The sequence below is a fragment of the Homarus americanus genome, unplaced genomic scaffold, assembly GCF_018991925.1.
Source record: "Homarus americanus isolate GMGI-L3 unplaced genomic scaffold, GMGI_Hamer_2.0 scaffold34921, whole genome shotgun sequence".
In the NCBI taxonomy this organism is placed as follows: Eukaryota; Metazoa; Arthropoda; class Malacostraca; order Decapoda; family Nephropidae; genus Homarus; species Homarus americanus.
In genome coordinates this window covers 909,656-926,663 of record NW_024741901.1, presented here as the reverse complement: position 1 = coordinate 926,663, position 17,008 = coordinate 909,656, and the positions used below count along the sequence as shown (strand labels likewise).

General features: G+C 43.3%; 1 protein-coding gene across 1 annotated transcript in view; it reads right to left on the bottom strand.

Annotated features, from left to right (window-relative positions):
• Nucleotides 1-17,008, bottom strand: part of LOC121876345 (Ig-like and fibronectin type-III domain-containing protein 1) — a 167,719-nt gene that overhangs the window by 26,354 nt on the left and 124,357 nt on the right. The window contains 12 exon segments of the mRNA XM_042381416.1: nt 4,763-4,941; nt 5,844-5,967; nt 11,011-11,133; nt 11,744-11,797; nt 11,799-11,955; nt 12,320-12,425; nt 12,428-12,584; nt 13,039-13,214; nt 14,650-15,140; nt 15,995-16,106; nt 16,109-16,203; nt 16,571-16,774. Of these exon segments, the coding sequence (XP_042237350.1) occupies nt 4,763-4,941; nt 5,844-5,967; nt 11,011-11,133; nt 11,744-11,797; nt 11,799-11,955; nt 12,320-12,425; nt 12,428-12,584; nt 13,039-13,214; nt 14,650-15,140; nt 15,995-16,106; nt 16,109-16,203; nt 16,571-16,774 (1,978 nt within the window).

Genomic DNA, 17,008 nt, shown 5'->3' with positions numbered 1-17,008 from the left:
ACATCTGGAAGCTGCTAGTGAACCATTTACCACATGTCGCCTGAGAGGTCAGAGTGAGGTCAGTTGACCCCTATAGGAGTGTGAGGACCACCTACGCTTGTGAGCTCACTCCTGTATAATTCCGTTAATAAGAACCTACAGAACTCTACAGGTGTTTATGTTCGCTCCTGTAGTTAGAACCAAGTACCCCGAACATCTCCAATATTGACCAGGTAACACCTCTTTAGAGACAGGTAAGCAGCCACCTCTTGAGTATATTAAAGGTATATTTATGTCATGGGTTGCGTTGGGCCTACCCGCACAACCCATCCCAAATGTTTGTTTAGGTAGAGATAAGGTAACCGGCCAGCCATAACTGGGACATGTAGGAGGGGGCAGGCCAGTGAGACAGTGGTGTACTGATCATCATTTCTCGCCTCAAAAACCACATTTTAGTCAGTGGGCTTTAGACCTTGGGTGAGAGAAGACCTCCTGCTCCGCGGATTTAGAACAGGGGCCATACAGTCCTACCAGTGCTACGAGTCTGTGTGTGCAAATCCCCGAGATTGTTGTTAAGTCCAGCGAAAAGTTAACTCATCCTGTAAAGGAAGTGATCAATGGTGAGGGCCTGTTTGCTACAAGAGCACTCCAGGCCGGCCTAATAGATCTAAACGATTAATTCCCCAGGTTGACAAACTCTTCCTTATAACTTACGGTACTGTGGCGCGAATGTGAGTGACTGACCTATCCATGCAAATTATAAGTCCAGTGTATGGAATTGTGCCAAATAAACGTAAGTGCAATCATCTGCCCGTATCTGTGATCCCTTTATTATTATTATTACCAAAGGTAATGACTGATTGGTTATGACAAAGTATAACCAATAACTTAGATGGATGTTGGAAATTAATGGAATTCATTAAATCATCATTTATCAAGTACACAACTCATTGAATGCCGGAAGCAGAGTGAAATTCTGCATAGTGATACAACATAATCTCCTGGGTGAGTAATCAGTGTGGAGGTATCTGAGTTCGCTTTCTTGCATTTAAAACGTAACAATTTAGAAGATTGGGAAAAGTGGATGTACAGGTTCGGTGTTTACTATTTAAACATTTTGCTCTACTAAACATAATATTGACGTCTCCTATACACACTATTAACGTCCCATATACACACTATTAACGTTTCCTATACACACTATTAACGTTCCATATACACACTATTAACGTCTCCTATACACACTATTAACGTCTCCTATACACACTATTAATGTCTCCTATACACACTATTAACGTCTCCTATACACACTATTGACGTCTCCTATACACACTATTAACGTCTCCTATACACACTATTAACGTCTCCTATACACACTATTAACGTCTCCTATACACACTATTAACGTCTCCTATACACACTATTAACGTCTCCTATACACACTATTAACGTCTCCTATACACACTATTAACGTCTCCTATACACACTATTAACGTCTCCTATACACACTATTAACGTCTCCTATACACTTTATAAGCATCAAGGGGTTAATGCTATCGTACTCAAGGGGTTAATGTTTTCGTACTCAAAAGTTAATACTATCGTACTCAAGGGGTTGAATTTCTGAACACATCCTACGGCCTCCTGCCCTTAACGTATCCTTGTAATATCCTATTGTGTGGGAAGGATATGATGATATGATAACGGAGTTCCCTTTTCTCTCCTGATTCCTTCGTCTTCTCATCCTATTCCATTTGTCTCATTCTCTTCACTTATCTCTTTTATTCTCTTCATTTCTCTTATTCTCTTCACTTATCTTTTATTCTCTTCATTTCTCTTATTCTCTTCAATTATCTTTCATATTCTCTTCACTTATCTCTTTTATTCTCTTCATTTTCTCTCTTATTTTCTTCATTTCTCTTTTATTCTCTTCATTTTCCTCTCTTAATTCTCTTCACTTATCTCTCTTATTCTCTTCACTTTCCTCTCTTATTCTCTTCTCTTTCTTTCTCACTCTCCCCTAACTCATTCTCTCACCTAGATAGACAGAGAGAGAGAGATGACAAGAGAAGACATTTCCTCTACGATTTCCAATTTACACGAGTCTCTCCTCTCTCTCTCTCTCTCTCTCTCTACCTTAGCTCAGGAAGGGTGAGGGAAGGTGAGGAGAAACAGGAGAGCATATATCTTTTTTTTTCTTATTTCTTTCCTCTTCCTTCCTTCCTTCACCCCCTTTTATTATCTTATTTTTCTTTCTTTTTTTTTCTTTCGTTATGAAGATAAAACCATATGATTAATTTTTTCTTCTTTTATGTTTTACGTTTTATCGGTTATTGATATTTTTTTATTCTGACTTCTATGTTTTGTTTTGTTTTCCTTTTGTGGGGCATTTTTCTTCCCTTTCTTTTCTCTCCTTCCTTCCTCCTTCTCCTCCTCCTCCTCCTTCTCCTTCCCCTTCTTCACCTCCCCTTCTTCTCTTCCTCCTCCTCCTTGCCTTTAAGCGTTATCTCCTCCCGAGTGAATATCTCTGAATCTGGAATAATATCAATGGATGACGGTGATGGTGTTCCAAGACGCTTGAGTGAGTGTGTGTGTGTGTGTGTGTGTGTGTGTGTGTGTGTGTGTGTGTGTGTGTGTGTGTGTGTGTGTGTGTGTGTGTGTGTGTGTGTGGAACAGTGAAGAAGAGAAACGAATAAAATTGTGAGTAAAAATACGAGAAAAAAAGTGACAAAACGAAAAAGAATTGAGGTGCCGCTTGTCATTACGTGAAAGGGTTCTGACAGTGTGCCAGTGATGGTGCCATTATGGGAGTGATGGTGTCAGTATGGGAGTGATGGTGTCAGTATGAGAGTGATGGTGTCAGTATGGGAGTGATGGTGCCAGTATGGGAGTGATGGTGCCTGATGTCAGTATGGGAGTGATGGTGTCAGTATGGAGTGATGGTGTCAGTATGGGAGTGATGGTGCCAGTATGGGAGTGATGGTGCCCAGTATGGAGTGATGGTGCCATGTCAAGTGATGGTGCCAATTGATAGGTGATGGTGTATGTGATGGTTGGGTATGGGAGTGATGGTGTCATGGTTGTATGGGGAGTGATGGTGTCAGTATGGGGTGATGGTGTCAGTATGGGAGTGATGGTGAGTGATGGTGAGTATGGGTGTCAGTATGGGAGTGATGGTGTCAGTATGGAGTGATGGTGTCCAGTATGGAATTGATGGTGTCAGTATGGGGTGATGGTGTGGTAAATTGATGGTGCCATGGGGAGTGATGGTGCAGTATGGGAGTGATGGTGTCAGTATGGGAGTGATGGTGCCAGTATGGGAGTGATGGTGCCAGTATGGGAGTGACGGTGCCAATATAGGGATAATAGTGCCACGTAGGTAAACATCCCCTCAGTTATATCAGTAGAGGCCGTGGTGGAAGGGTCTTGATGGGCGGCTGAACCTGAGTGTTTGGTATAGAGGATAATGTTGATGACACAGAGTGGAATCCCCGGGTGGTGAGAGGAATGTAAACACTAAATCGATACATGGTACGGTAAGATAAGGCAGGCTAGTGTTATAGAGTCGGGTGAGGGAGAGGGTCAACCTATAGTGCCATCTGTGTGATAATACCAACAACATCAAGGGAGACTGACGAGGTAGGGGGAGGAATGGGGTAGGGGGAGGGAGGGGGGGGGGAGAAAGCTATATAGTGCTGGTCGTATAATTCGTTGATGAGGATTTGATTACATATACAGGTAGCTGGAGAGAGTTTGTTGGTACAGCAGGTGATGGGATCCGACTCAAGATGGCTGGCTGGCTTGACGTTCAACTGCCCAGACCATGACCCAGGAATTACCACCAAGCATTGTCCTTTATTCTATACTGCTCTGTACTGTCCGTTATGTACGGTTCATATTGTAAAGTGTCCGCCATGTAGGGTTTATTTTGATTTATTTTGTAGTGTCCGTTATTTAGGGTTAATGAAAAACAATAAGTGACACAACATGAAAAAACAATAAGTGACACAACATGATAAAACAATAAGTGACAAAACATGAAAAAACAAAACAGAATCGCCTGAGATAATTTGTGAAAGGATGAATTACGAGACGTTTGTGTGAGGTGAAGACAAGAGGCGTTACTGAGCTGACCTGTCGTTAGTGTAAGGAAGATGGACGTCAGCTACTGGATCCCACGAGAAAAGAAAAGACCCAGAAAAACTCTCAGCTACCAGAGGAGAGATGATAGTGTAGAGCCTCTTGCTGAGGAGGGAAAGTTGACAACAAATGACTGTGAACGTATATTGGGCAGACCTTCTTTCAATAGTAATAAGTCTATCGTTGTATGAGGTCTTCTTCAGTGCTGGAGGAAATAGATGATTGGCTGTCTGGTCAGAGTGTGGGTGATGGAGGTACACCCGGGAACACTTAAATTCAATGAGCGAGAGACAGGCGAGTCATCCTCTGCACCACCGTGATATACATACATATATATGATAATATCCGGCCATTATCAGTTTACTGCCGGCGAGAGGACGTTATGAAGCGCCGGTTTATATACAGTATATATATATATATATATATATATATATATATATATATATATATATATATATATATATATATATATATATATATATTAAACAGAACACGTGCTAATATATACAAGCTAATTTTCATTCATTATATATCAATAAAACAGGAAATTGTCCCTAGTCAGCAAAACGTCAGTTGCTTTTTAAATTTGACTCGGCGATTATCTGTATTTAGCGTGACCGATACAGAGGTCGCTGTAGCTTACCTCTTCACCGTTGATGGTGCTGATGGCGTAGTTCCCTCCGTGTATGACTGGCACTCTTCCATCCGCGTCCCTCCACCACACCAGCGCGGGCTGTGGCCAGGCGTCCACCTTACACTGCAGGGTGACCGAGGTGCCCTTGGTCACCCTCACCACTTCCTTGCCTCTGATGCGTGGCCGCCCTGTAACACATGGCCCCACAACTTACTCAAACACTAGTCCACCTTGTTATGGCAACACAACACTCACACAGTTGACAAGTACGAGCTATCTTGCCAACACAGTATATGGATTTACCACTCAGGTTATTTCAGTGTTACAAACCATCATCACTCTCGCGGACTGTTACTCTTACAACCCATCATGCAGGGAGTTACAACATCCTCGCGGGTTATGATAACAACTTTGTATTGAATGGTCAGCGTTGACTGTTGTAGGACCTAGTGAGCTGCCCAGTCTGACCGCTCTACTTTCTCTCTATGTGAGTTGGTGATATCCCTCAGGCCGCTGTATTCACGGTCTGAGGCCACCCCTAGTTAGGTTAGGTTAGGTCCCATAATAATTATATAATTCGTCTTTATCTGTATTAATAATTATTATTGTCGTGACCTAACTTGACCTACCTGGGAGAGAGGGGCTCAGACCGCTACACCGGACCTGACAAAAAAATTCTCCTGGTTCAACCAACTACTAGTGTGTGTGTGTGTGTGTGTGTGTGTGTGTGTGTGTGTGTGTGTGTGTGTGTGAGAATAATCACTCCCACTTACAATCGATATAAAAATATTAATTACTCGAAATCTATTTGAAGTATTAATTGGTAATTACTAGTGACAGTACTACACATTGAAGACCTTAGGTATGAAAGCTCACCAACACAACACCTGCTCATTAACAGCCTATATCTGTAGTTTCTCTCCTAATTACTGAGGTGGTCAACACGACACGACATCTTGCGATTGACTCTGTAACTAACAATAGAAGCTGTTCCTCTCCTAGTGTTTGCTAGTTAGTGGTGATTCTGGGTAGGTTGGTGGAGAGAGAGAGAGAGAGAGAGAGAGAGAGAGAGAGAGAGAGAGAGACTCACGAGAGATAGTAATGGTCCTGGACGCCTGCATGGGTGTACCGTAACCATTGTCGGCGTAACAAGAGATCTCCCTCATCTCCCGCGTCACGTTATGCACCACCGTCACCATATGCCGCGTCACATCCTTCAGGGCGAGAACAGGCAATCAGACATTAAGACATAATATTAATTTTATGGGATATTAATACATATAATTAGTTAAGATAATTAGTAACAATAATAATGATGATAATGATAATTGCGTTTGTACAATTTTTTACCTTTGTTATTATTAGTACAGTTCCTTTAATAATAATAATGCTAATAATAATAATAATAATAATAATAATAATAATGACCACGCCAGGTAAAAATCACGTAGTATTTTAACTTATTGTCTCATAATAGTAATTTGTCCGTCCGTGGGTCCGTCCTGCCTAAACACTTCCTTACATCAACTTGATAATCAGCGTTTAGACAACCAGCTAACCCTAACCCAACCCAACCCAACCCATCAGCCTTAACACACAACCAGAGCGAACAGACAAACTTCAACTCTGTGCATAAGTATAAAGAATTAATTAACAACTTTACTACTGGGACGCCATTTTTAATATTTTATTTGGTTAACGCCAGATGATTTTATTCAACTAGAAGGCAATAGGGGATTAGTAGACTATCTATCTCCACTAATATCTATAACCTGATTAGTTCTTTAATGTTTCTACTCCTCTTTGACACGAGGTTAGAAAAATGCAAAAATAAATGTTAAGAAAAACTTGCAAATGTACACGATTGAAGTCAGGTCATCAGAATCCTGTTAATTTTCAGCTTTTTATTTTTTTATTTGTTTTTTACTGGATGATATGAACGGACGTCTGGCTCTTATCACTGTGTAAAAAAAGTAAAAGTGCAATAAATGGAAAAGAAAAAATAGAAGTTTTATATTTGATGGAAGTGAAGTGTTCCTCTGAATGTAAGAAAAAAAATATTTGAATAGTTTTTTTTTTAACTGGGTTTAAATCCATGTCACAATTTAGTAATTTAAGTGAAGGTGAGATTGTTCCTTCCAATTGGACTTGTCTTGAAAAATAGGTAATTGGTCAGGTAACTGTGGTAGTAGGTTGTTTGTAAGTCCTGAAATTTGTTGAGCAATTAACGTGTCATTGAAATTTTTTACGAAACCAATTTAACATTAAAGTTTGTCTGAATCTCTGAAAGCAAACTGAAATAAATTGTGCAGATGTGAACAAACTGTGGGGACAATAATGGAGACGGAGCGGCCTTTTGTGCTGTGTTAGAGGAGATCACTTTAACTGAGGAGTGAAGACTGTGTTGAGTGATATACTATGTCGAGAATTATTAACAGCGGACCACCCGGAGATACGCCCCCAGGTTACGTTAGGTTACGACGGGTGATAGGCCTTGGGGTAGGGTAAGGAGGAATGGGATGAAGAGGAGGTGGGGTGAGGAGGGGGTAGAGTGGGAAAGGAGTGGGGTGAGGAGGGGTAGAGAGGGAAAGGAGTAGGGTGAGAAGGGGGTAGATTGGGAAAAGAGTGGGGTGATGGGCGTTTCTCTCCTCATTGGTAATACTGGGTGTGTCTGCTGCTCTGGAATGATTTTTTTCCCCAACTCCAGAAAAGTTCCCCTAATTGAAGCCCTATTTTGGAAAGGTTTCCCTAAGGCTACACTTTTTATGAGGTCTATAACTGATGGGATGTACTGTATGTATGTATAATGTTTATATATATACCCTTGTACTGTGTATATTTATTTATATATATACATAAGCTGTATGCCTAATTACGGTGTGGGTTTTATAAGGCTTAACCCCACCTCCCCTACCCTACTGCCCCCCTACCTTGCCTCCTCTACCCCTCCCCTACCCTGCCCCCTACCTTGCCTCCTCTACCCCACCTCCCCTACCCTGCCCCCTACCTGCCTCCCCTACCCCCACCTCCCTACCACCCCCTACCCCACCTCCTACCCTGCCCCTACCTTGCCTCCTCTAACCCACCTCCCCTACCCACCCCCCCCCTACCTTGCCTCCCCACCTCCCCTACCCAACCTCCCTCTACCCCCACCGCCCCCCCTACTACCCCTAGGTTGACAGATTGCCGCGTTACCCAATTTATAGGACTAATGACTTTCATTTGCCAGCTGCGGATGATCACCTGACCGCATGCAAGTATCAAGAGTCCAGTCAATATATTTTTTGTGCACCTCACTGCTGTCGTCCACACTCTGACGAATGATAGTGATCTGCTTCACCATTACATAGATCCGGTTAACCTCACTATGATTTTTTGGGTCCAATATTCTCGTTTAAAAATGATGGCAATTTGTGGGTTAAAGTCCTCACAGCCAGAAGTCTGATTTCCTCTACATGTGTTTCTCTGTCATGTTGGAATTTCATATTTTGAAGTTAGAAAGATACACATACACACACCAACATACACATAAGCACTCTCACACACACTCACACACACTCACACACACACACACACACACACACACACATTTATTGGGTATTTTTTATTCTTTCGGCAAGTTATGAATTATGTTTTAAATATGTAAAGGATTTTAGTGTATTTGGGAGATGGTGAGGAAACTTGGAGAGAAATGCCTCAATGTTTGTTCCTCTTCTCAGTCAAGTACCTTTCCCTCCCTCCCCCCTTTCCTCCTTCCCCCCTTTCCTTCCTTCCCTCCCCTTCCTTCCTTCCCTCCCCTTCCTTCCTTCCCTCTCTTCCTTCCATCCTTCCCTTCCTTCTTTCCTTATGTAATCAGTCAAAGGGTTAACACGCCTTAATATGGACGAACCAGTCGACAAAATTTCTATAATATAATTCTCGTAATTTCCAACAAATCTAAAAAATAAATGGCGAATTTTTTTTTTATATAATCGTGATATATAATTCTTATAGATAAATTAAATATATATCACAGGAAGGATTACGTTAGCGGGTTAATGGAGATAAATAGATAATAATCCTAAGAGTTAGGGGTTAAGTTAGAAAAGACTGAAGAAAATGGGAAATTCTGACTAAATATTGATTAACAGAGCAAAACATTATTTTGCCAATTAAGTGCAGTGATTCCCTATATTTTTTGTTGAATAAAAAAAAAATATATATATAAAATAATGCATATATTTACTCCAATTTCAAAAGTAAAACGAAATTTTTGGTTAAATGTAAATCTCGTTAATCAGGCGTCGTTAAGCATAATGTTTACTGAATATTTAACGTTATTTTTTGGTTTAATTTGTCTGCATTTTGAAAGAAGTTTTAAACATCAAGAACTAAATTGTACAGTAAACGATGATGATATTTCGGGATAATTTAGCGTCGGGAAGGACGTAATTACCACAATCATTCACTCACTCGCTCACTCACTCACTCGCTCACTCACTCACTCACGCAATTAATAACTCACTCAATCACTCAATTAATAACTTACTCACTCACTCACTCACTCACGCAATTAATAACTCACTCAATCACTCAATTAATAACTTACTCACTCACTCACGCAATTAATAACTCACTCAATCACTCAATTAATAACTTATTCACTCACTCCTTCACTCACGCAATTAATAACTCACTCAATCACTCAATTAATAACTTACTCACTCACTCACTCACGCAATTAATAACTCACTCAATCGCTCAATTAATTACTCACTCACTCACTCACTTTGGGATAGTTCTACTCTGGGCAGAATCAACTATTTGAAAATACAGTTATGAGATTACAGCATGTTAAAGGAAGCGTGGGTGTCGTTACCTCTCGTCCTTGACTCTATCATGTACTAACCTGGTGGATAAGGATGTCCCAATTACGTCCTCATTCCTTCCATCATGTTAGAGGCAGATACTCCCTCCATCATGTTCCTGACACACCCTCACTCCCCCCATCATGGTACAGACACACCTTCACTCCCCCCGTCATGGTACAGACACATCCTCACTCCCTCCATCATGGTACAGATACACCCTCACTCCCCCCCATCATGGTACAGACACACCCTCACTCCCTCCATAATAAGATACACCCTCCTCCCCCCATCATGGTACAGACACACCCTCACTCCCTCCATCATGGTACAGACACACCCTCCTCCCTCCATCATGGTACAATCCCTCACTCCCTCCATCATGGTACAGATACCTCCTCCCCCCAGACACACCCTCCTCCCTCCATCATGGTACAGACACACCCTCCTCCCCCCATCATGGTACAGACACACCCTCACACCCCCCATCATAAGACACACCCTCACTCCCTCCATCATGGTACAGACACACCCATCACCCTCTTTCCATCATGGTACAGACACACCTCACTCCCTCCATCATTGTACAGACACACCCTCACTCCTCCATCATGGTACAGACACCCTCCCTCCCCCATCATGGTACAGACACACCCTCTCCCTCCATCATGGTACACCCTCACTCCCACCCCACATGGTACAGACACACCCCCATCCATCATGGTACAGACACACCCTCCTCCCCCATCATGGTACAGACACCCTCCCCCCCCATCATGGTACAGACACACACCCTCCTCCCCCCACACACCCTCCTCCCCCCATCATGGTACAGACACACCTCCTCCCCCCATCAGGTACAGACACACCCTCCTCCCTCCATCATGGTACAGTTCATCTCCTCCATCATGGTACAGACACACCCTCACTCCCTTCATCATGGTACAGACACACCCTCACCCCCTCCATCATGGTACAGACACACCCTCACTCCCTCCATCATGGTACAGACACACCCTCACTCCCTCCATCATGGTACAGACACACCCTCACTCCCTCCATCATGGTACAGATACACCCTCACTCCCTCCATCATGGTACAGACACCCTCCTCTCTCCATCATGACAGACACCCTCACCCCCATGGTACAGACACACCCTCACTCCCTCCATCATGGTATAGACACACCCTCCTCCCTCCATCATGGTGCAGACACACCCTCACTCCCCATCATGATACAGACACACCCTCCTCTCTCCATCATGGTACAGACACACCCTCCTCCCTTATATCATGGTACAGACACCCTCACTCCCCCATCATGGTACAGACACCCTCACTCCCTCCATCATGGTACACCCTCACCCCCCATCATGGACAGACACCCCTCTCATGGTACTGGCACTAACCTGATGGATGAGGATGCCGGAGATATAGAGAGAGACGGTGGGCGGTGGTGAGCCCATAGCAATACAGAGGACCGTCATTGAGCCACCCTCCACGATCAGGTTGATAGGATGGACGGTGGGCGTCTGACGGGATGAGCAATACAACATCAATACAAAATTAATACAAAATCATTCCTGTAACTTCAAATACATAATAGGTCCCCAAAAAATATTATAGTGACTTAGATAAAAATAAATAAATACCTTTTTTTTGGGGGGGGGGAGGAGCTTTTGATGAGTTAAAATCATTTGAGCATTTATATAAACACAGCCGTTTGGTAGAGTTTACACGTGTGTGATAAGTTATTCTGTTGGAGTTTTAAATTGAAAATGTTTATTCATGCTGAGTAAGTGTTGTGTCATTACCATCCGTGTTACGGCTTTAGTTATAGTGATGACTAAAAGAAATTAAACATTAATTAGTTGTCTTAAATAGTCGATAATGACCTCATAGTGTGTTACAGTGCTACTTACAGTGTTACCTACAGTGCCCTACAGTGTTGCCTCACTGTGTTACTTTATAGTGTGTTACTCAGTGACGGTACTGTCTGTGTTACTCAATGGCGTTACTGTCTGTGTTACTGTGACCGTATTGTATCTTGTTACTGGGTGAGCACATGAACCTCACCTCTGTCACATGTCTTAAATGTAACGACCTCTCAAGACGGGGGACACTATAAGGGGGTTGACCTACCTCGACGAAGGCTGGGTAGGCCGGGTCAGTCCAGGCCAGGAGGGTCTCTGAAGAACCGACTTTCACCCATATCGTTGACAGCTGTGACGTATATGACGTACTGTGTGTTGGGCGTCAGATTCTCCAGACGCATCGCCGTGGACCCTATAGTTGTCATGTTGTATTGGTTCACGTCGTCTGTGCTGCCCAGAGCCCGGTAGTGTAGATTATACCTGAGGGAGGCAGAGGAGAGTAGGAGTGTGAGGCCGTGTTGGTCTTAATTGACTCCTGAACAACGTTATAGCGGAGTAACACCATTGATGAACACGATGGGATGGTGAAAATATTTACCCCCAAAAGCACTTGTATTACCACTCTACCAGACCCACACTCAAGGAGCCATATATACAGAGCCATATATGACTCTGTACTCAGCCCTTGTGTACGGGGTCCCCTCTCTACTGAATAAATATTAAAAGTACCGTCCCTAGAGTGAAGGAGTCAAGTCATTACTAGATTATGAACAGTGAATTACATTTTATATATCAATAAATCTCCAAAGATCATTTATTTACCAAGACCCAGGAAGCAACTTACAAGAATCTGTCGGTGGGGAGGGCTAGTTCAGGAGGCTGCCACACGATGGTGAGGGTGGTGGCGCTCTTACCGTCCAACACTAGACTGTGGGGGGAGGACGCCACCCAACCACCGTGCTATCGTTGTGAGCTCCGTCCGTCACGTTGATCGTAAGTATAGATGAAGGGAGTGACGTTCCTTCTTCGTTCTGCAACACGAAGAAGTTGTACATCTTACCCGTAGTGAGGTTAGTGAGGGATGCCACGGTGTCAGTGAAGTTCAGGGTCTGTTATAAGGACGTGTTTTGTTGTTATAAAGACCAGTATATCACTCCCTAACACGGCTACCAACATGGCCACTGTGTACAAGGGAACATTTAGTGGTTGAGGGAACAGCAGTTATAGTATACAGTAGCTCATCATCCTTGACCTTAGGAACAATCATCACTATCTTGGAGGAAGTTTTAGGGAGGAACAAGACGTTATCAGTGTCCGGATAATTAAGGGAGTCTATAAGGGTAAAAAAAAGGTCAAAATAGTTTAAGCTGTTTCATTTTAGGAATTTTAAAGGAAGCCTCATAGAATAAATTCCCCCCGTCTTAAAATAATAGACAGAGACATAGATTAGAAGGTATAATGACTACTGTTTATACACAAGATCCCTCACGTATCCCTCCGCTCTACCACTAAACCTTTATAATCAACACAGCACATGGAAGTAAGACCAGACAAAAGACTTACGTTGTTGAGAGAGAAAGCAACTCGAGAGGCGGAGTGTTTGTCGACGCTCTGGTAGTGAAGTTCATACTGCGTTACGTTTGGTCCGTCGGTGGGTTCCTGCCATACCAGCGTCACCTGTCCGTCACTCACCTTAGTAGCGTGCAGACTCTTGACCGGGCCAGGTAACACGCCCACACCTTAAAACAAAAATAACAGTTCAATACTACAAACAAATACAAACAAATACAGTTCGATCACATAAAAAAATAAAATAAAGTTCAATAATAAATATAAAAAAATACAAAGAAATGCAATTCAATAATACAAAGAAAAAAAATCACATTTCATTAATACGAAAATACACTAGGGAAAAAAATTCACAGTTCAATACCACTTATAATTTCTTCTTAATCAGATTTATTTATTAAAAGAAATTAACATTGTCTCTCTAAGGAACAAATCTCAACCAGGGATGACGACACAGTGTTTGATGCCTGAGTTAAGTGTGTGTCTGTTTTAAGTCTCACAGAATGAATTAACTCAATACTGTACCTTATGAAAACTAACCAATTAAAACTTATTTTACCTGGTGATTAAACACCTTATCTCTACCTGGGTTAGGTTAGGTTGGGTTACATTGGGTTGGGTTGGGTTGGATTGGGTTGGGTTGGGTTACATTGTTGGGTTACATTTGTTGTTACTTGTGTGTTGGCGGTTGTTACATTGGGTTGGGTTGGGTTGGGTTACATTGGGTTGGGTTGGATTACATTGGGTTGGGTTGGGTTACAATGGGTTACATTAGATTAGTTCACTGTAGATTAGCTTAGATCACAGTAGGTTTGGTTAGATTAGGTTACAATAGGTTAGGTTAGCTTAGGTTAGGTTAGCTTAGATGACAGTAGGTTAGGTTACAGTAAGATTAAGTTAGTTTAGCATTAGGTTAGTTAATCTCAATCTGAAATTTGCTGGGTGGCTAATCTTCAGGTGATCCCTAAGCTGATACAAATAATTACAACTTAACCGATAATTTACCTCCCACAATTGAGTTCATCTGATTAATAATTTTGTCTCTGAATGGTGAGGAGAAAACTCGAGCTGTAATTGTCAGAGTTTTTTTTAATAAGTGTAATGACTGATGAGAAATGATGGTATTTAAAGACCTTATCTGTTGAAGCCCGGCTTGGTTAGGTTTGGTTAGGTTTGGTTAGGTTAGGTTAGGTGTTATTACGACAGTGCTAACTATGATTACTTGTTCATATCTTGTTCTCATATATTACCGAATTGTGTAGTTCCCTCACTCCGCCTCCCTCATGACCTCCCTCCTCCCCCTCATGACCACTCCCCACTTCCCTCAAGCCTCCCCACTACCCCTCAGCCTCCCCCTCCCCCCTCATGACCTCCCCATCATGACCTCCCCACTACCCTCATGACCTCCCCACTCCCCCCTCATGACACTCCCACTTCCCTCATGACCTCCCCCACTTCCCTCATGGCCTCCCCACTCCTCCTCATGACACTCCCCACTCCCCCTCATGACCTCCCCCACTCCTCCTCATGACCTCCCCCCACTCTCCTCATGACCTCCCCCCCTCACGGCCTCCCCACTCCCCTCATGACACAGACATGACTCACCTTCCTCAAGACACATCATAATGTTACCGATGTACGGCATACAAACAGCTGGCGTGACTTTGTTGGAGGAAAAGGAACCGGAGCAGATGTTGAGGCAGGCAGGTGGCACCCCGCGTCTCTGGCAGCAGGGCAGGTGGTTACGACCGCCCACCGCACACCTTAGTAGGAGAGGCAGCTCCTTGGTACAGGTGACTGCTATAGCCCGCACGTGAGACATACGGGCGTTGTAGTCACACATGGGCATACAGCCAGGACTGACGTTGACGCTTCGGCAGCACTCAGTCACGTTGTAGGTTCTGTCCTCTAGCCTCCTGACGTGCTGTATGGAGGGCGTGTTGAACAAGACCCGCTCCGATGGGTCGCCTGTACCGTGGGTGTTGACAGCCTGCACGAACACTTCATACTCAGTGTTGGGACACAGTTGTTCCAGCACGAATGGTGGCTTCTCTGTGTACACGCCATGATAAGACACCACCATGTTGTTGATGAACCTGGTGAGGTGAAGACGTGATTACCGCGCTGTTGTCATCCATGTACACACACACACACACACACACACACACACACACACACACACACACACACACACACACACACACACACACACACACACACACACACACACACACACACACCTACCTCTTAAGTGATAATACGGTTATGTGAGAGGGAGTTTTTGTCGGAGTTATTTATATATATATAAAGTAATACACAAACACAATATAGTCAAGCTTGTTCCTGCTATGACATAAGGTAGCCAGTCAGGTGTTGTCCTCCTAATTGGAATCACCATTTAGCAGCTTGTGCCCTCGTGCTATTGGCAGGACGCGTCACTACTGAGGGTCTGTTCCATCATTGGCAAAATCACCCGGTAGAATATTCACTGTATGTGTGTCAGTCATCACAGAGTAATCTAGATTATGTTACTTAACCTACACTAACACTCAGAGCCCGGGGATAAAACAACACATTTTAACCCAACAATTGTATATTCTCTCTCTCTCTCTCTCTCTCTCTCTCCTCTCTCGCCTCTCTCTCTCTCTCTCTCTCTCTCCTCTCTCTCTCTCTCTCTCTCTCTCACTGCCAGTCATTACCACAAACTGCTTTTATCTAGATTAGTTCCCTTGACCACCCTCCCATACCTTGACACTTACACCTGTGTTATGACGCCCATCACACCTCCAATTAACACCCTACCCTACCCCTCCCTACCTACCTACCCTACCTACCCTACCCCTACCTTCCCTACCTTACCCTACCTACCCTACCCTACCCTACCCCTACCTACCCTCATAGTACCCGGTGTAATGTTTCAATACACAAATAAATTTAATTTATAACTTACCATTTATCAGCACATTCCCTAGATGGTTCGATTGGCCGGAAATAAGCGTGGTAAGCTGTGACGGATTCTCCAAGCTTTTCCGGCGGAGACCAATGGAGAAGCACAAGGTCGGGTTAGTGTTACTGACGGTGACTTTGAGTGGTGGACCTGGTAGCACGTTGTAACCCTTCATTAAACAACTTCGGTAGTCGCTGAAGTAATCCACACATCTGACACAGGAAAAAAATAATAATTAAAAAGGTGTCATGATCTTTAATTTGTAGGTTAGGTTAGGTTAGGTTAGGTTAGGTTAGGTTAGGTTAGGTTAGGTTAGATTAGGTTAGGTTAGGTTAGGTTGTAGGATGTAATTTTTTTTTATAGAACCGTAGATGTGTGTGTGTGTGTGTGTGTGTGTGTGTGTGTGTGTGTGTGTGTGTGTCTTTATAATCTCAAAGTCAACAAACTAACTCATTGTATGAATTTCCATATATCACCATCAATTAACCTGTTAACTACCCACGAGTAGTAACCGAGGCGTCTAAATTAAGGAAATAGGCCAATTTACCCTCAACAACCCGGGTATAGAATCATCATTACCTGAAATACTTGTAGTCGATCTTGGTGACATTTCCCGTGCAGAGTTCGACACAGAGGGCCGGCATCCCACGGTCTCTGCAGCAGTCGGAGTGGTCGTAGTCGTTGGCGAGGCAGGAGAAGGCTTCGGTAGCCCAGGGAGCGCACACGATCATGTCTGGCTCACTGATGTACTTGTTGCTGGGGTCACACAGGTTACGTGAACACCTGTACACATACACACACACACATAAACTTAAAGGTAAAACGTTATTACATGGGTTAGCTATTGTACTACACACACACACACACACACACACACACACACACACACACACACACACACCGATAAAAAAAAGCTACTTGATAATCACATTCTATGACTGACAATTCTCAAAGGTTCGTACGGTAAGTTACCCTCGTAAGTGAAGACACGAAACCATAAATAACTGACTTAATTCA